At 44.4% G+C, this 17,903-nt stretch overlaps 1 protein-coding gene across 3 annotated transcripts in view; it reads left to right on the forward strand.

Annotated features, from left to right (window-relative positions):
• SUSD6 (sushi domain containing 6) overlaps positions 1 to 17,903 on the forward strand; it is a 104,005-nt gene that overhangs the window by 35,127 nt on the left and 50,975 nt on the right. Inside the window, exons 1-2 of one of the 3 annotated variants that reach the window (XM_054448279.2) lie at positions 8,612 to 8,677; positions 12,090 to 12,290. In XM_054448279.2, the coding sequence (XP_054304254.1) occupies positions 12,170 to 12,290 (121 nt within the window). In that variant the 5' untranslated portion in view covers positions 8,612 to 8,677; positions 12,090 to 12,169. Of the gene's footprint in view, positions 1 to 8,611; positions 8,678 to 11,728; positions 11,865 to 12,089; positions 12,291 to 17,903 lie in introns of those variants that run through there. The other 2 variants (XM_063651738.1, XM_054448280.2) reach the window with 2 other exon arrangements.

Here is a 17,903-nt window from a genome sequence, read left to right on the forward strand (position 1 = left end):
TACATCCCAAGCTCAGAGTGCTCTTATAGGGTTTCACATTCATTTCTAATTTGCCTGCTGGACCTTTCTACCAGTTATCCCTCAGGTATCCCCAGCTCAACATATTAAAGAATAATCTGAACAAAATTCATTATGTTCCCTGACAAAACCTGCTTATTCACCTGTATTCTTTTTCTCCTGTGGTAGCTTCTACCGTTTATACAGTTACTTAGGCCAAAAACTTAGACTTTTTTTTTTTTCCCATTTTTTTTTTTTTTGAGACAGGGTCTCGCTCTGTTGCCCAGGCTGGAGTGCAGCGGTACAGTCTTGGCTCACTGCAAGCTCCGCCTCCCAGGTTCACACCATTCTCCTGCCTCAGCCTTCCTAGTAGCTGGGACTACAGGCATCCGCCACCATGCCCGGCTAATTTTTTGTATTTTTAGTAGAGACGGGGTTTCACCATGTTAGCCAGGATGGTCTCGAACTCCTGACCTCGTGATCCGCCCGCCTTGGCTTCCCAAAGTGCTGGGATTACAGGCATGAGCCACTGTGCCCGGCCCCAGGCATCATCCTTTATTGTTCTCACTCACCTCATCCTATTAGTTTTTGATATCTTCTATAGCATTTGGCACATCACAGGCACTGAATGAGTGAATGGATGGATGGATGAAAATGTTTATTTCATCCAAATTTAATTACAGTTAAGTACCTTGGCGTTGGTGAAGCTGAATGCTCCCGGTTACACTAACTTTTGGGAAGGTCATTTGATTTTTGGCCACATTGAAATTATATCAGGAAGACTATTTTGAAAGATAAATACTTTGTTGGAAGGATTAGTCATTATTAGAAAGGGGTGGATTGGTCACTCTGCTATCTTTTTAGGGCTCTCTAAGGAACTGCTGAGAAGTTTGTTTATACAGTTAGAGGTGAGGTGGGTGAAGTCAAATTGTGGGGGCTGGTGGAGTGGGGGTGGGGTTGTCCATGGTGCTCATGGGAGTACAGATAGTGTGTTATTGGTGAACTTGCCACAATGCTACGGATTTAATGCAAGAAATAGGCAAAGCTTTTCTGCTGGGGGAAGTAATATGCCCCATTTCACTCACTAATGGATTTCCTAATTGTATGCTAGTATTTCTAACATAAAGGCTGAGGATGCGTATTTAACCGTTTTGCCAAGTTTATCTCCTTTTTCTTGCTGTCCAACCCCCTGGAAAAAAAAAAAAAAGGAAAAAAGGAGAAAGTGACTTAAAGAATCAGGATTTGGGCTGGGTACAGTGGCTCATGCCTGTAATCCCAGCACTTCGGGAGGCCGAGGCAGGCAGATCACATGAGGCCAGAAGTTTGAGACCAGTCTGGCCAACATGGTGAAACCCTGTCTCTACTGAAAATACAAAAATTAGTCGGGCTTGGTGGTGCACACCTGTAATTCTAGCTAATCGGGTGGCTGAGGCATGAGAATCACTTGAATCCGAGTGGCAGAGGTTGCCGTGAGCCGAGATTGCGCCACTGTAACCCAGCCTGGGTGACAGAGCATCTCAGGAAAAAAAAATAATCGGGATATCAGGATTTGGAACCAGAGAACCTCTTCAAGTAGAGATCGTCTGGTCCAGCCCTGCATTTTCAGATGATGATGACAATGATAATGATAGATGGTGATGAATATAATAGTAACTACTATTTTTGATGCCTTACTAAGTCACAGGTACTATGCTATGTACTTTATATATATTTCCCCATATAATACTTAAAATATCCCTGTGAGATAGGAATTATTAGTACCATTTTATAGAAAGGAAATAGAGGTCCAGAAAGCTTGGATAACTACATTGAGGTAAAGAGAATGCTGAAGTAGCTATCACGCAGAGAGATGAAGCAGCCTCCTTGTTCAAGGTCAAGTTTTCCAGTTAAAGGAGAGACACAAGTAGAATCCAAGTCTCTTGACCTTGAGCTCAGTTGAGCACCTATTTTTTGTTTTGACCTGAGAACTCACTTTCTCTGGTCATTTTTGTCTTATTTCTCACTATCCTTTTAATTTCAGTGAAATGGAATGAAATAGAGGGAAGGATGGTTTAGAGTTGGGGTTTTGGGTGAGTTTTTAAAGTTTATTTTTAAATAGGCAGCTTTCCCAGACTGACTGGGAATGTAGCAGAAGGCCTGAGAACCAGGAAGTGACACAGACCTGTTTATACCATCCCACTCCCGGGCCTTTGGAAAACGATCCACAGAGATGGTAAAAAGTAAACATAACTGCATCAGCCAGCTCTCTAGGGTTTGCTATTTTTGACCTGGAGGAGGTGTTTCCTGCATAGCTGTAAGTACTCGGAATACCAAAATTTAGCTCCTAAACATTGTTTGAGTGAAGGTATATAGACAGACATTTTTTGTTACCAGACAGCAGCATTCAGTGATTGTAGGCAGACAAAATTAAGTTTTTTTCCCTCCTTTCTCTGCCATCCTTTTGGTGAGTTGTTCTTCCATTTCTTTATCTTTCTTTGTAAGTAGCACTGTGCATGCAAAACACTGTCCTGGGAGCTCTAAATTTGTGCATGGGTTCAAGGTCCAACTCAAAGCTTTCTCTTTCACTTCTCCCTACTCCCATCAGAAGTCTATGTTCCGGTTTCCTCTGTGTTCTCATAGCACTTTTTAAAAAACCTTCTTTGGGGCCCTAGTAACAATTTGACAGTGTTATATAGATAAACATAATTCCTCTCACGTAAGTTGTGAATTCCTTGAGAGTAAGAACTGTGCCCCAATTCATCTCTGTGATCACCCAAGCCTTGCACAGAAGACAGCCAGTAAATATTAGCTGAATTGCAGTATAGTCATTGGAGACACAGAGCCCTAAGAAGTCAGCTTTAGCAAATCGGCTTCCCGGACTTTATTTGCCAACTGGGTATTGAAGCCTGTTCCACTCAGCCCTGATGGGAACCAAGCAGAGAGATGTGATGACACATGAGATATATTTCTAGGGTCAAGGAACCAATTACAGTCGCTTCTGCCAAGCATCTGTTTTGCTACCTGGCCAAAATTTCAGGATTTATATAATCTTTTCCCTCTTGTTTTATACATGCTGCTATTTTGCCATTTTGTATTTTTCTATACAAATTATATCTCGTGAGTTTATCTTTTTTTCTCATTCACTCGAGAAGTATTGTTGAGCACTTTGGGGGCAGGGAATTGGTGGTCTCTGCAGGAGTTTATTACCTGCGGAAATGCAGCATACAAAAGTTAAATAACTGTGAGTGGCCTTTGGGGAGGGATATGATTGACTGTCCTATTCCTGGCCCAGGCAGGGATGCTGAGGGTTTGGAAGAGCCTTCCATGCCTTTGGGCTGAACTGAGAAATTCTCCCCAAACTAAGATGGGAACTAAGCTTGACCTTTTATTTGGAAAACAAAAGAGCAGGGAGCCCTATTAGGGAAGCAGGAGGAGGAAAGACTTCCAGGCCTCTTGGATTCCATTTATCTGTAAAATAGGGCTAATTCCACCTATTTAATGAGGTAATGAGTGTGTGTATGTGTATATTCCCTTAGTCTCCCAGAAACTAATATTATTTTAAGATAGTCATAAACAATAGCTGTTTAATTTGGAGGGGAGGTAGTGCTAAGTGCTTTAAAAAATTTTTAGAATTTGATGGGAAAGAATGTAGGAGGCTCACTTGTTTAACCTGTTGGCTGTTCTCTTGTCTAAACTAACATTGTGTTTTGAGCCTAGTCTCAGGCAGTGTTTCCAAACCAGCTGAAACAGTGCCCTCTGGGAGTCTATTGGGGGTCAGTCACAGCCTGTTAGAACAGGAAAGGGCTTAGCCAGCATGAATTTGAGCACCCACTGTTTCATACATCGTCCTACGTGTCTCACGTTTGTCTTAATTTCACTGCACAGCAACCCAATGAGGTGGGTATCATCTATCCAGTTTACAGACGGCGACTGTACCTAGACCACCCAATTGCCCTAGACCACCCAATTGATAGTATGTGCCATAATTTTTCCATGATACTGGCCTCCCTGAGAGATATGTAGTTCAACTGTTTTGTTTTACTAATGAGAAAACAGGCATGGAAGCAAAGTGCTTGTCCAAGGTTGGCCCCTCAGTCATGTTGAAGCTGGGATTGGAGAAGGGGTTTCCTACCTTCAGGTCAGGAACTTGTGACAGGCTTTGTTCCTGCTCACAGGCACTTTGCCTCCTCCCCCCTATTTTTTCTGTCTGGTCTTATTTGTTCTCTCTTGCCTTTCTCTCTTGTATCTTTTCTCCCTTTCTCCCTGGGCCCCTGTATCTCTGCAGTGTGCAGAGGCTGGCTTTTGTTGTTGTTGTTGTTGTTGTTGACGTGTTATTTTTGGAAAGCATTTTAGGAACACTGTGTACAGATAGTCCACACAAATGTGCTGATGGATTGATTAAACCCTAAAGGGAAAGTGGACTGTCCTGGGTTTGCTGCAGTGCAGAGGAAGATGGATGCTAGGGATCTGTCTTGGGAAGATGTAGGGGAATGTGCTGCTCAGTCAGAACAATGAGGATAGAGTTAATGTTGCTTCCTTCCAGTCAGAGCCTGTGTTGACTTACTTTTTAGAGGAAATACTTTTGGGCCCCTCCTATTCCCTAGAAGACATTCCAGTTTTCTTACAGCTGAAAGGTCCTTTGGGGATCATCCAGGTTCACCCCTGAGACAGGAAGACTCACTGACTTGCCTGAGGCCAAACCACTTTTCAGTGGCTAGGACCTAGGCTGTCCCTCCTGTCCTGTGATCAGGTCCCTGCTGCAGTCATCCTGCTGTTAGGTGCTAGAAGAGAGGTGTTAGAGACTTGTTAAAGAGAAGACTTAGGTGGGGTGGTAGTGTGTCTGCTGGCTTTCCTGTTGTCTGAAGTTGGGGAAAGCGTGATGCCCAGATGATGTGAGCATTTCTGGGGGTGGAAGACAAGGGTGCAGGGAATATCAAAGCAATTCAAAAAAACCTCTGACACTGTATAATGGCTTAGGTGGCTTAAGAGGAAAGCTGAGGGTAATGTTTGTATTTGGAGGCCATGTGATTTTAACAGGAGTTTGATGTTTGCCTTTTCAAGTAGGAGCTGGAGATTAAAGGAAATGGATAGGTTAATATTCTGGCCTGAAAAGATGTCAGAGTCCAGTAGAATGTGTGGCTGTCAAAGCACTCAAGTGATAGTGGCAAAAAGGAAAGGGGAAGATATAGAAGTTAGTAGGACTGGAAGAATCCATTGATCCACAGTGGGAGAAGATAGAAGACATCTATAAATAACTGAATTTTGGGGGGTAGGAGGCATTAAGGTCCAATAAGTGTTTAGATATCTTTTGATGCTGTAGCCTGGCCATTTCAGGGTGAGTAGGAGTACAGAGGGGAGATGTTGCAGGGAAGAAAGAGAGGTTAAGGAAGGGCCTGGGCAGCTTTGGCTGTATTAGTCATTTCTCTTCTTATCACACCCCTCTGGGGAACTTTGGACTTCAAAGTGTTAGGACTTCTTATCATTACAACCTGAAATGTAATTAGCTGGTTAAATTCTGTTCATGTTTCTGGAACTGTTCTTTGTCCTTTCTCATCATGTGGCAGGATCAAGGTTGGTGAACATAGTTAATTAAAGGAATAAACTTTGTTGTTCTGGACTCTCACCACTACTACCATTATCCTCTGTCTAGATTAGTCTGAGGCAAGAAAAGGATTTATGTTGGTTTTATCATCCCAGTTCCCTCTCTTAACTAATGGACAGAGGAGCCATGGTTTAGGAAAAAATTTGTTCTAAAAATTACATGTAGAGGCCGAGACAGGCAGATCACTTGAGGTCAGGAGTTAGAGACCAGCTTGATCGACATGGCAAAACCCTGTCTCTACTAAAAATACAAAAATTAGCCAGTCATGGTGGTGTGCGCCTATAGTCCCAGCTACTCAGGAGGCTGAGGCATGAGAATCACTTGAACCCAGGAGGCGAAGGCTGCCGTGACCCAAGATTGCGCCACTCCCACTGCACTCCAGCCTGGGCAATAGAGCGAGACTCTGTCTCGAAAAAATAAATAAATAAATAAATAAATAAATAAATAAATAAAAATAAAAATTACATGTAAACGGAGTCTGACTTTACCCACGCAGCACCTGGGAACCACGCTTGACTGAATCAGACCCCTCTTGCTTTCAGGAGAAGTGTTTGATAGTGTGAGATGACCTTGCACCTTCAGCAGGACTATGGCATTCTCAGCAGGGGTCGGCCCCAGGGTAGCCAGGCACATGGACCGAGGAGATCTGGGCCCTGGCTGCCTAGGGAACAGGGGACTCTGGCTGTTTCCTGGCTGGCCCCAGCTGCTGCTGCTGTTGCCTCCCAAGGCCAGAGCCATTTTTGAAGGTGACTCCGGGCACCTGTAATCTTATTAGCAGGCTCTTGGGTTAACCTGGAAGCATCTGTGGCAACAACAAGCAAGTAAACCATGTGAACTTTGGGCTTGTGTTGCAGGCCTCTAACACCAGAAGCCCACCATGCGTGTCATTATTTCTCAGCCCTCTGCTATCTTGGCGTCTGGCTAAGACAGTAAACATAAGCCCCAGGTGTTTCTAGTTTACAAAGCATTTCCTCATATTTTGTTCCTTTTGAGCCTCAACAGAGTCTACGGAGATAGTCAAAGCAAGTAACAGCCCCATTTTACAAATGAGGAAATGGGCAGAGATGAAGTAAGTGACTTCCTCAAGGTCAGAGCTGTGGCTTGAGGGCAGTGTTCTTCCTCATTGGAGGAACTTACGGACAGGAAGTGAGTGTCCACGACATCACATTCAGCAGGGCAGTCACCCAGCTGTTGATGTTCTAGGTTTACAGAGGTGGGAGAGGCTGCCCTTTTGGGGCTGACATTCGAGCTGAGGCCTCCTGCTACCACCACCTGTTGGGGCAGCAGCATTAGTTCCCAAGAAATAAAATCAGAAGGGTGACTCTCCTTACCTGTGTTTTGAAGAGGAAAGCCGGCTACTGGGGTAATAGATGGATTACAGCAAGAGAAGGGTAGAAGCGGTGAAGAATTCTGTGGCCTTAGAGCCTTTTTCAGATGTGGAAACAGAAGGCAGAGCGCCTTCATGACCAGTTCCCTGGCTGGTGGCAGAGGTGGGACTGAGTCATTGAGGCCCTCTCCTCTGTCTCACCTCTAAGTTCAGATGTGATATTCCTTGTGAGGATGGCCGAGTGCTAGTTTTGAACTTGATGCTTAGTTCTAGGTTCCTCTTCAGTGATAATTTTTTTAATTAGGAGAAGTAGTCACTAACATGCCAAAGGAATACTGAAGTGAAATGGATTCTTTTTGTTTAAACAAAGTTTTAGCCTCAGTATTTCTCTAGGGATAATGAATACCTAGTGAAACTTCTGTTTTTTTTTTTTTTTGCTTGGTGTACTAAAGCCACAATCCAAGAACAAGTCTTGTTTTTTTAAATTCTATATTCAAGGCAGATCATTTCTTAAAATGATTAGATTTATAATGTAGCCCTTTCTCCACAGTAGCTGGGTTCTCCCATTCTGGGTAATACTTTGGAGATTTAGGGGTTAGCTTTCCTCTGTTTTATTTCTGAAGCAATAACCTTTGGCCTAGCCTTACATGTAAACACCCCACTGACTACCTTCTATTTATCTTTTCTTTGCAAAGCCCTCATTTCCATCACCCCGTCTGTTCTGCACCTGTCCCGTCTTAGGCTTCAGGGTGGAATTGGTTCCTCGACTCAGGTAGCTGCTTAAGCAGTAAGGGAGGAGCCAGCTGTTCCTGCAAAATAAAACCAAAAACAAACAAACAAAAAACCTAAAACCGATCAGGAACTCATACATGTACATCTTGTCTGCTCCATTTCCATACCAGCTCCTCCCCACAGTATTCATGATTTTGGCAAACCTTTGCCACCTGCCTGTCAGATGCCAGGCCTTGTGCTGGCTGTTGAAGATTCCGAGTTGAGTAATTCACTGTCCCTGCCTTCAAGGAAGTCTCAGCCTGGTGTGGTGAGACAGATAAACAAATAGATATGATAACCTGTTAAAGGTACAGTCATAGCAGGGTAAGAAGGGGTCATTTCTACGTTGGAGGTGGGTTTGGTGTGAAGTGTCAGGAAAGAATTCCTCTAGATGACCCTTGTGCTGAGCCCCTAAAATGACTCTATTCCTGGGAGAGGGAGCAATTAGGTTTTTGAGATTTGTTTTAATGGCAGTTTGTTGAGAGAGGAGACAGGTGGTCTATAGGAAGGCCTTGCTACATTAACTTTATATTTCGTTTGAATAGATAATACATGTACAAAGTACAACAGTCAATATAGTAAAAGGGAATATATGCAGTTAAAAATTTTTTTTCTCCTTCCCCGTTAACCACTCAGTTCCCCTCCCCGAAGGCGATCATCAGTTACCAATTTCTATTTTTTTTTGTGTGTGTGTGAAACAGAGTCTCACTCTGTCACTCAGGCTGGAGTGCAGTGGCACAATATCGGCTCACCACAACCTCCGCCTCCTGGGTTCAAGCGATTCTCCTCCTCAGCCTCCTGAGTAGCTGGGATTACAGGTGCCCGCCACCACACCTGGCTAATTTTTGTATATCTAGTAGAGACGGGGTTTCACCATTTTGGCCAGGCTGGCCTTGAACTCCTCACCTCGTGATCCACCCGCCTTGGCCTCCCAAAGTGCTGGGATTATAGGCATGAGCCACTGTGCCCGGCAGTTACCAATTTCTTACGCTTTATTCCAGGTGAGTTTTTCAGTGCTTATGGGGGGGGGGGGGTGTGTGTGTGTCTTTCAAAAATACATGCATATACACGTTATTTTTTTCACGTACTAATTTTAGAAGTCATTCCATATTAGCACAGGTTGAATTGCCCTGTTCTTTTTAAACCACTGTACGGTATTCCATTATATTGGGTGTACTATAACTTATTTAAGTACTCCCCTTTCATGAACTTTTAGGTTACTTCAGTCTTTTGCCTTTACAAACAATACATGAATATCTTTCATATATGTCATTGCACATGTGATTTCTTAGGGCACATTCTAGAACTGATAAGTCAGAGTATATGTGCATTTTTTTGGAATAGTTATTAACAAGTTGCTCTCTGAAGGATTCTATATTGATTATAAAATGCTAGCCAGACAGAGTGGCTCATCCCTCTAATTTCAGCCCTTTGGGAGGCTGAGTTAGGAGGATCACTTGAGGCCAGAAGTTTGAGACCAGCCTGGGCAACATAGTGAGACACCCTCCTCTTTAAAAAAAAAAAAAAAAAGTTAGGTGTGGTGGCGTGCTCATATAGTCCCAGCTACTTGGGATGCTGAAGCAGAAGGATTGCTTGAGCCCAGGGGTTCAGGTGAGCTGTGCTCACACCACTGCATTCCAGCCTGGATGACAGAGTGAGACCCTGTCTTTTAAAAAACAAACCAAAAAACGCCAAAAAACTAAATTTAAGATTCTTTACCATTTGGCCGGCCCCACCGCTCTTCCATTGCCTGCCTCCTCATCCCCCACCAAAATCCTCTAAAATCCCTGCCAGTATGATCTTCCTAAATGAGTTTAGTCTTATAATTTTCCTGTTTAGAATCCTTGTAAGGGTAAAGTTTAAACCCCTCTGCTTAGCCCCTGCCTCCAGCCTCTGCCAGGAGTAATGTGCTCCCATAGTACTCTGATCCACTTGTATTTGGTGCTTCGTTTTTTTTCTTTTCCTTCCTTCCTCCTTTCCTTTCCCTTCCTCTTCCTCTTCTTCTTCCTCCATTCTTCCCTCCCTCCGTCTTCCTCCATTCTTCCCTCCCTCCGTCTCCCTCCATTCTTCCCTCCCTCCCTCCCTCTCACATCCTTTAGGACTCAGCATCACCTCCTCTATGTAGTCTTTCCTGACTACCACCACTTATGCACGAAACACCTAAGCATTACCTTATGTGGCCTCATTTATTCACTGCTTAAATATTTTTTATACACGTGCTGTGATGTGGCACATGCAAGTGTCATTCTTGATGATCCACTGGTTATTGCCTTGAGGGGATGACAACTGCCTGGTAGGGTTACCTGGTGTGACTGCACCTAAAACAGCAATACCAAAGGGCCCATTGCCAGTTCTGTCACTGACCAGCTGGGGCCTCTGAGTATATCCCTTAACCACTTTGGACCTTGATTTGGGATCTGTCAAATGAGATGGTGGAACTTGAGGAACTCTAAGGCCCCTGCTGTGCAGGTCTTATTAATGATTACAACAGCAACAGCAGCCAGTGTTTACTGAGGACTTACAAAGCGCCAAGCATTTTCCAGGCACTTTGTCTATCCTAATCCTTACATCAACTCTACGAAGTTTGTATGGTTACTATCCCCGTTTTACAGATGAGGAAACTAAGGCTAAGAGAGGTTGTATGACTTGACCACAAGGTCATAGTAAGGAAACAGATATGAATCCAGGCATTCTGACTTTACTGTTCTTAGCCACATAAATGGGCACACGTTCGACACACAGTTTTGTGTACTGTTTGGCGGTCACTCACAGACTCCATCCCAGACCTCTACATGAACCATCCCTGTTCTACAGTTTTAAAGGCTCAAACTGGAGTCTGGGTGAAACCTGGGGACAGAAGACTGCTATAGTCACAATTATTAGAGGCAAATGGGTGAGGACCAGTGGCCAGCTCTGTTCATGAACCTTTGACAATTCTCACAGAGAGTCTTGTTTTGGACAGAGACAACTTACATTGCTGTTTTCAGTTACCCTCTTTAGGAGGGGAAAGTAGGCCTGAGTCATGCTTCAGACACAGATTAAAATCAGATTTGGTACCAGGTGCAGTGGTTCACGCCTGTAATCCCAGCACTTTGGGAGGCTGAGATGGTGGATCACTGAGGTCAGGAGTTTGAGACCAGCCTGGCCAACATGGTGAAACCCCATCTCTACTAAAAATACAAAAATTAGCTGGGTGTGGTGGCAGGCACCTGTAATCCCAGCTGCTTGGGAGACTGAGGCAGGAGAATCACTTCAACCCGGTAGGTGGAGGTTGCAGTGAGCCAAGATTGTGCCATTGCACTCTAGCCTGGGCAACTGAGCAAGACTCTGTCTCAAAAAAAAGCAAAATCAGATCTGGGTAATATCCCTGGCAGAGTCCCAGGGGCATCCTTTATTAGGGTTATAGATGGCAGACTCCCTAATCTATGCATATAAAGCCTTATTAATGGAGAAGGGGGTGTGTGTGTGTAACTTAAAAGAAGTGTAATATTATATAGAATACCTGTTATAAACTAAAATAACTGGCAAATGAAATTAAATAAGTTAACTGAAATATAATAGGCCCACACCATAATGTATTGTAATGTATCATCAACCCAGTTGCCTCCCTAAAGGCTTATAGAAAAGAATCTTTAAAGTCTTGACCTCTGATACACACACTCTCTCTCACTGTCTCTCTCTCTCTCTCTCTCTCTCTCTCTCTCTCTCTCTACTGGTTCCTATTTTTCTGAAGTCTTTGTCTGAACTAGAGTGGGTGGGTGGTAGGGCTAGTTAGCAATTGCAGCCCATTCTCCATGCCTCCCCCTGCCTCATCTTTTTCAGGGACAGCCAACAGAATGTGGTCACAGGTGTGTTGGGTGAGCCTTGATTAATGAGATTCATGGCTGTCGAGTCAGATCCTCCGGCTCATCAGCCTTTGGCAGTTTAGCAAGCAGGCTGGGGCCCTCAGCTCCCACTGCTGCATTCCTTCTCTAGGCGGTGTATTCTCTCTTTACGACACGTGTTCTCTCTCTCTTTTTTTCCTTTTGGTTAGTTGAACTTGTTCTGAGTCCAAGTGGCAAAGGCAAAGCCTGACTTGGGTGTAGCAGCTCTGTGTCAATAGCCGCCTCTCTGCTGGAGCCTCCAGGCAGGCGGTGGGGCAGAGCTGGGCAGTTTCTGAAAGCCCTGCTGTGCCTGACTGCCATCCAGGTGAGACAGAGCTCACCTCCTGGCTTCTGCACGCTGCAGGCCTTGTTTCCCCAGGGAGGAGTTGAAAAACCACTTCTGTGCTTGCCTCTCCTGGCAGCAGGAATTCGAATAGTTGCTAGAATTCTCTCAACTTTGTGTGTGATTATGGCTTCCTTACCAAAGTGGCTGCTTTTAACTAACTTATGGCTGAAGTTTTCACTTTATGTCCTTGTTTGTTTGTGACAGGTGAATCAGCTCCCGGCCGACTTTAGGATTCTTCTGGATTTTAAATTTTTTCTTTTTAAAAAAACTTGGACGGATAAAAGATGTGCCATGGCAGGATAGCACCAAAGAGCACCTCAGTGTTTGCCGTGGCCTCCTTGGGACATGGAGTGTTCCTTCCGCTGGTGATCCTTTGCACCCTGCTTGGAGACGGACTTGCTTCTGGTAAGTCCTGACCTGCCTTCTGTGTGTGGGTGGGAAAATATTTAATACCATTGTTTCTCTCAAAGACTAGGACAGGGGACTCTCCTCCTGGCAGGCAGTCAGGGAGAGCAGAGGGTGGAGGGCTTTTGTGTTGTGGTAAATATAGCAGGGAGCCAGTCCTTCTGGGGTCTAATGAGTCACCTGGAGGAGGGGCGTGTGGGAGCCTGTTGGTGGTAACCTTTTCACCCCTCTCCCCCAGCCATAGTCATCATCAGGAGGACAGAGGTGTAAGGTTCAGAGCACAATATGCAGGTTAAGGGGACAGACTTTGGAATCAGACTGCCTGTGTTCAGTGCCCATTCTCGCTACTTGCTTGCCCTGTGACTCTGCACAAGTTATTTTACTGCTGCAAGCCTCTGTTCCCTCAGCTGCAGAATGGGATAATAATAGTACCTACCTCATTGGGTGGTTATGAAGATTGAGGTAATAAAATAAGTATGTAATGATTGTTAGCTGTCTTTTGTTTGTTCGTCTTTCTGTGCTTTTTCTCAGAATGAGTAGACAGTTGAAGTATTGTAATTTAGTGAAAATAAGACCCGGTCACTGACACTACAAATGTTGTGATCTTGGGCAAGCGACTTAACCATTTTAGGGCTCAGTTTTTCCCTCTGTCAGATGAATAGGTTTACCTGGAATAACATTTAAAGTCACTTCTTTGCCCCTCAGTAAATGCTTTCATGATTCTAAGGACTTTGTGGTTGAAGATGGTGAGCTGGACGGGCCCTAGCAGGGGTTAGACATGCACCATTGAGCCTTTTTGTTTGTTTGTTTGTTTATTTGTTTGTTTTCAGAGATTCTCACCCTGTTGTCCAGGCTGGAGTGCAGTGGCACGATCGTGGCTCACTGCAACCTCTGCCTCCCGGGTTCCAGCAATTCTCCTGGCTCAGCCTCCCGAGTAGCTGGGACTACAGGCTCATGCCACCACACCTAGCTAATTTTTTTATTATTTAGTTGAGACGGGGTTTCACCATGTTGGCCAGGCTGGTCTTGAATTCCTGACCTCAGGTGATCCACCCACCTTGGCCTCCCAAAATGTTGGGCTTACAGACGTGAGCCACGTGCTCGGCCCATTGAACCTTTTTGAGTTTGTACAGCCCTTGTTGCCTTCAACAGTGCTCCAGAGACCCTTCTAGGCAATCTTTGTGTGATCTTCTAGACAAAATGTCCTTAAAGGACATGTTTGGATGTGTACAGTAGGCCTCTGGGTGGTGTGCCACAACCTACCTCTGTGTCTACACTCCAGAATCATCATTGAACTCACCAGTACTGGTGTTCCTACTGGACTTTATTAGAAACACATACATGGCAGTTTCCTTGGCCAGTGCTTCCTGGAGAGGGATCTCAGAACTAGATCCTGGAAGGGGACTTTGGTGGGGACAGTAGGGGAGTGGTATATTGTGGCTGTAGAGCCTCCAAAGTTTAGTGCTACTTCTTTCATTCTCTGTCAGCTCCCACCACCCACTTACCAACATAAACAGATAATGGCACGGTCTCAGCTAATCTTTTTTTTTTTTCTTTTCTGAATTGTTGGAAGAAACAATTACAGATTTTTTTGTTCATTGTAGCCTTCTCCACTACCAACATATAGATGTGCCTTTCCTTCCACCCCATTCTGACACTTAACCCAAGCCTTTTCTCCCTAGTCATGAAGAGCCCCTGGCACAACCCAGGGGGCCATGATGATTGGGACCCCACAATGTGGCCATCATGGTTATATGAGGTTTCAAAGGAAGACCAGGCTGCACCAATGTGCAACAAAATGAAGCAGAGCCTCCTTTCGTAGGGTCACCCCAAAACCAGAGGAGGCCTCTAGAAGTGCTAGTTGCAGAACCACAGAGTGTGGTGACTCTCTTATTCACCACTGTGTCTTTAGAGCAGAAGTTGGCAAACTGGCCCACAGGCCAAATCCTACCTGCCATCTGCTTTTGTAGAACCTTCCAGTTAACTGTTTATATTTTTAAATGGTTGGAAAAATCAGAAAGATATTTCATGACATGTAAAAATGTATATGAAACTTAAATTTCAATGTCTATAAAGTTTTATTGGAACACAGCAGTGCTCATTCATGTATATATTGTCTATGGCTGCTTTTGTGCTGCAGTGGCAGAATTGAGTCGTTATGACAAAGACCATGTGGCCTGAAAAGCCTAAAATGTTGAGGCTTTAAAATATTTGGGTCTTTGTAAAAGAGGTTCTCCCCCAGCCCAGAACAAATGGTGCTCAATAAGTATGCACGTGAATGGAATGACTGTCAGAGCAGGAAGGAAGGAAGGACTAGTCAAAACCAGCTTGGGCTTCAGAGAACTGTGCACTTGCTGCCCAGAATCTCACAGCTAATGATAGGGCCAGGACCTAGCCTGCTGCCTGGCATATAACTGTGACTTGCCTCTTCCAAGGCTCCTCTAAGGAAACTGCCCAGGCGTGTGGTGTTAGTGGCATAATGTCTGCCTTAAGTGTCTGAAGCCTCTTTAGTGTCATTAAGCTATCCTACTTACCCCTACCCTCCCTTTTGTTGGCTTCATCCTTCCTATTCCCCACCTCATTTTCCAACTACCCACACCTTCCCAGCTTCCCACTCAAGGTCCAAAATCCATTATCAGGTTCCATACTGGCTGGATAAAGGGATTATTATTTTCCACTGTGGAAAAATGTGTCTGTTTATAGTGTGGGCTCAGACCAGGATGGGAAAGTTGGCTCTGTTGTTTTCTTTCCCCTCCACAACCTGAAAGAATGCTCCTTCCCTGCCACCCCAACCTCCAAGTCTTTTCTACTCCCCATAAAACATGTGTACTGGCAGGGGAAAGGAGTTCACCTTTGCTTAGATCCTGTGTACTAAGTTGCTACCAATGTTTTTCCCTTTCTTTGGAGTGTCTTCTAGGGGAGGAGGTGCCCTTTCTAGGCCTGAAACCCAAAGCACACCTGTATGGCCGTGCCTGCCATAAGCAGCATGCCAACCAGGCTTGTCCAGAAACCAGGATCTCAGATACTCTGAAGCTGATGAAAGGCAGTTTAATTCAGGAAAAGCCTCTTTTTCTCTTCTTGTGTTTTTTTTTTCTTTTTATTTATTTTAGAGATGAGGTCTTACTCTGTTGCCAGGCTGGAGTGCAGTGGTACAACCATAGCTCACTGCAGCCTTGACCTCCCAGGCTCAAGCAGTCCTCCCACCTCAGCCTCCTGAGTAGCTGGGACCATAGGCATGCACCACCATGCCCAACTAATTAAAAAAAATTTTTTTATGTTGCCCAGGCTGATCTCGAACTCCTGGGCTGAAGTGATCCTCTCCCCTCTGCCTTCCAAAGTGCTGGGATTATAGGTGTGAACCACTGTGCCTGGCCTCCTTCTTGCATTTCTTACCTGTTCTTATAGCTGCTCCTGAACACCCACTTCAGAGACATTTTTAAATGGGTGCTTGTAAAATACACAGCCTTGCTATCCAGTGGGCTGTAGTAGACCCTGGCTATATGCGTGTGTACATGCACATTCATGACTCTGGGAATCCTACTAGACATAGGTAAGTGGGCATCCTCTGGAGACAATTTGTCTGCATCGTCTCTGGTCGTAGACACCACAGTCATCATAATCTATATCATCTCATCATCAAATATCACAGTTTTGATCACAATCTAAGGTAGGAAGAATCATGTATGAAGGAGGTACTTGAGAGTTCTGGAGTAAAATGACATCATGTTTAAAGTTCAGTTTCCATACTGGTTTCTCTCATCTACAGCTCGAGATTTGCAGTTATAGCAGAAAAGGTGTTAGAGAGGCATTGGGTCCAGCTTTCCTTTGGTCATGCCTTTAAATGGGGAGAATTATTGATAAGTTTCCTTTTTAAGAGTGGCAAAAGGAAGTGTATCTTATTCTTCACACCTAGTCACACCATGCAGTGGATAGACCAGAATTAAAAATAAAATCTATGCACGTGCTACCCAATTTGCCTTTCTTGGACTAGGTGGAATTAAGATCTCTTCTCTGTAGCAGCCTTTCTCAGGTCTCCAAGTCTTTCATTTAACCTGTAGTCTTAAGAAACTTGCTGTATGACCTGAGGCAAATCACATGACCTCTTTGTGTCTTTTGCAAAACAGAAACAATAATCCTTAAGAATGTTAAGTTGGTGTTGTGTAGACTAATAAAAATGATTGGAAGGCACTTGGCATATAAAATGAAGTGTGTGATGTAATTCCCAAATAACAACAACAGAATTGGTATGTGACCTACTGTTGAGTCACGAGGTGCAGTAGACTTTTTATGCAGATGATATTCTTTGCTGTCATTGAAACACAAAACTTAAGGTGCAAAGTACTGTTTGAGTTGGGGATAAGAGATTTTTGGAGCAGTTATCAAATTTGACCAGTAAGGAGGGATTAATTTACTTCAGGAATCCCCATTGCTTTCCAGAAAGCCCATGTTTGCATAGTTTGATCTTAAACCAGCTGGCTTGCTGACTCCTAAAAAGTTTTTGTTTGCATTCTCTTTCTTTCCTGAGCTTATTTACTAAACAAACTCAGTATTTTACTTGTTTCTGATTTTTTTACCCTTAAAATGTTGCCATGACATGTTAGGCCATGTTAAACATCACACAATCACCTAAAACAATTTTAGAATAGCAGGGAAAACAGCCATCTGCATTTCTACATGACAGAAAGCCAGGCAGTTAGCTTTCATTGAAAATGGAAAGTGTTGAGAACTAGGTTCTCTGGGAGATGACTTGGCTTTAGCCTGTAGCAGAGAGATGTTGGCAGGTGGCCCTGGCTCACCTCATCTCGGAAGGACCCTCAAGTCAGAGATAATGTACACTGAGTTGAGAGGAGAAAACAAATGGTAAACTAATGTGTATAGAGCATCACTTACGTGTCAGGCTCTGTTATCATTCCATATAAAGCTCTCAGAACACCCCAGCTAGGCAGTTGTGCAACCATTTTATAAAGGAGAAACTGAACCAGAGAGGTTCAATAACTTGTTCGGAGACTGATGATTTTAAGTGGTGAGGCTGGCTGGGATTTGCGCTCAGTATGTCTGACTCTTGCCCATGGTCTTTTCTGGGAGCCACACTACCTGTGCTGAGTGACAGGCTTCACTGAGACCTGTTTTTTGTATTTCCTGATTGAAGTGCTCAGATCAGCCTCCAGAAGATTCTGATGGAGGAAGAAAGAGATCATGTTTTCTCCTGATGGATAAAAAGGATACAGGAGTCATCTCTGGGTTACCATGTTTCCCTCTATGGTTGTTTCTTTTTTTTTTATTTGAGATGAAGTCTCACTGTGTTGCCCAGGCTGGAGTACAGTGGCGCGATCTCGGCTCACTGCAAGCTCCGCCTTCCAGGTTCACACCATTCTCCTGCCTCAGTCTCCCGAGTAGCTGGTACCACAGGCGCCTGCCACCACGCTCAGCTAATTTTTTTCTATTTTTTGGTGGAGATGGGGTTTCACAGTGTTAGCCAGGATGGTCTCGATCTCCTGACCTCATGATCCTCCCGCCTCGGCCTCCCAAAGTGCTGGGATTACAGGCATGAGCCACTGCACCTGGCCCTCTGTGATTTCTGTTCTCATCCACAGCGGCTCTTGGTTGTTTGGT

Source organism: Pongo pygmaeus, chromosome 15, assembly GCF_028885625.2.
Source record: "Pongo pygmaeus isolate AG05252 chromosome 15, NHGRI_mPonPyg2-v2.0_pri, whole genome shotgun sequence".
Lineage (NCBI taxonomy): Eukaryota > Metazoa > Chordata > Mammalia > Primates > Hominidae > Pongo > Pongo pygmaeus.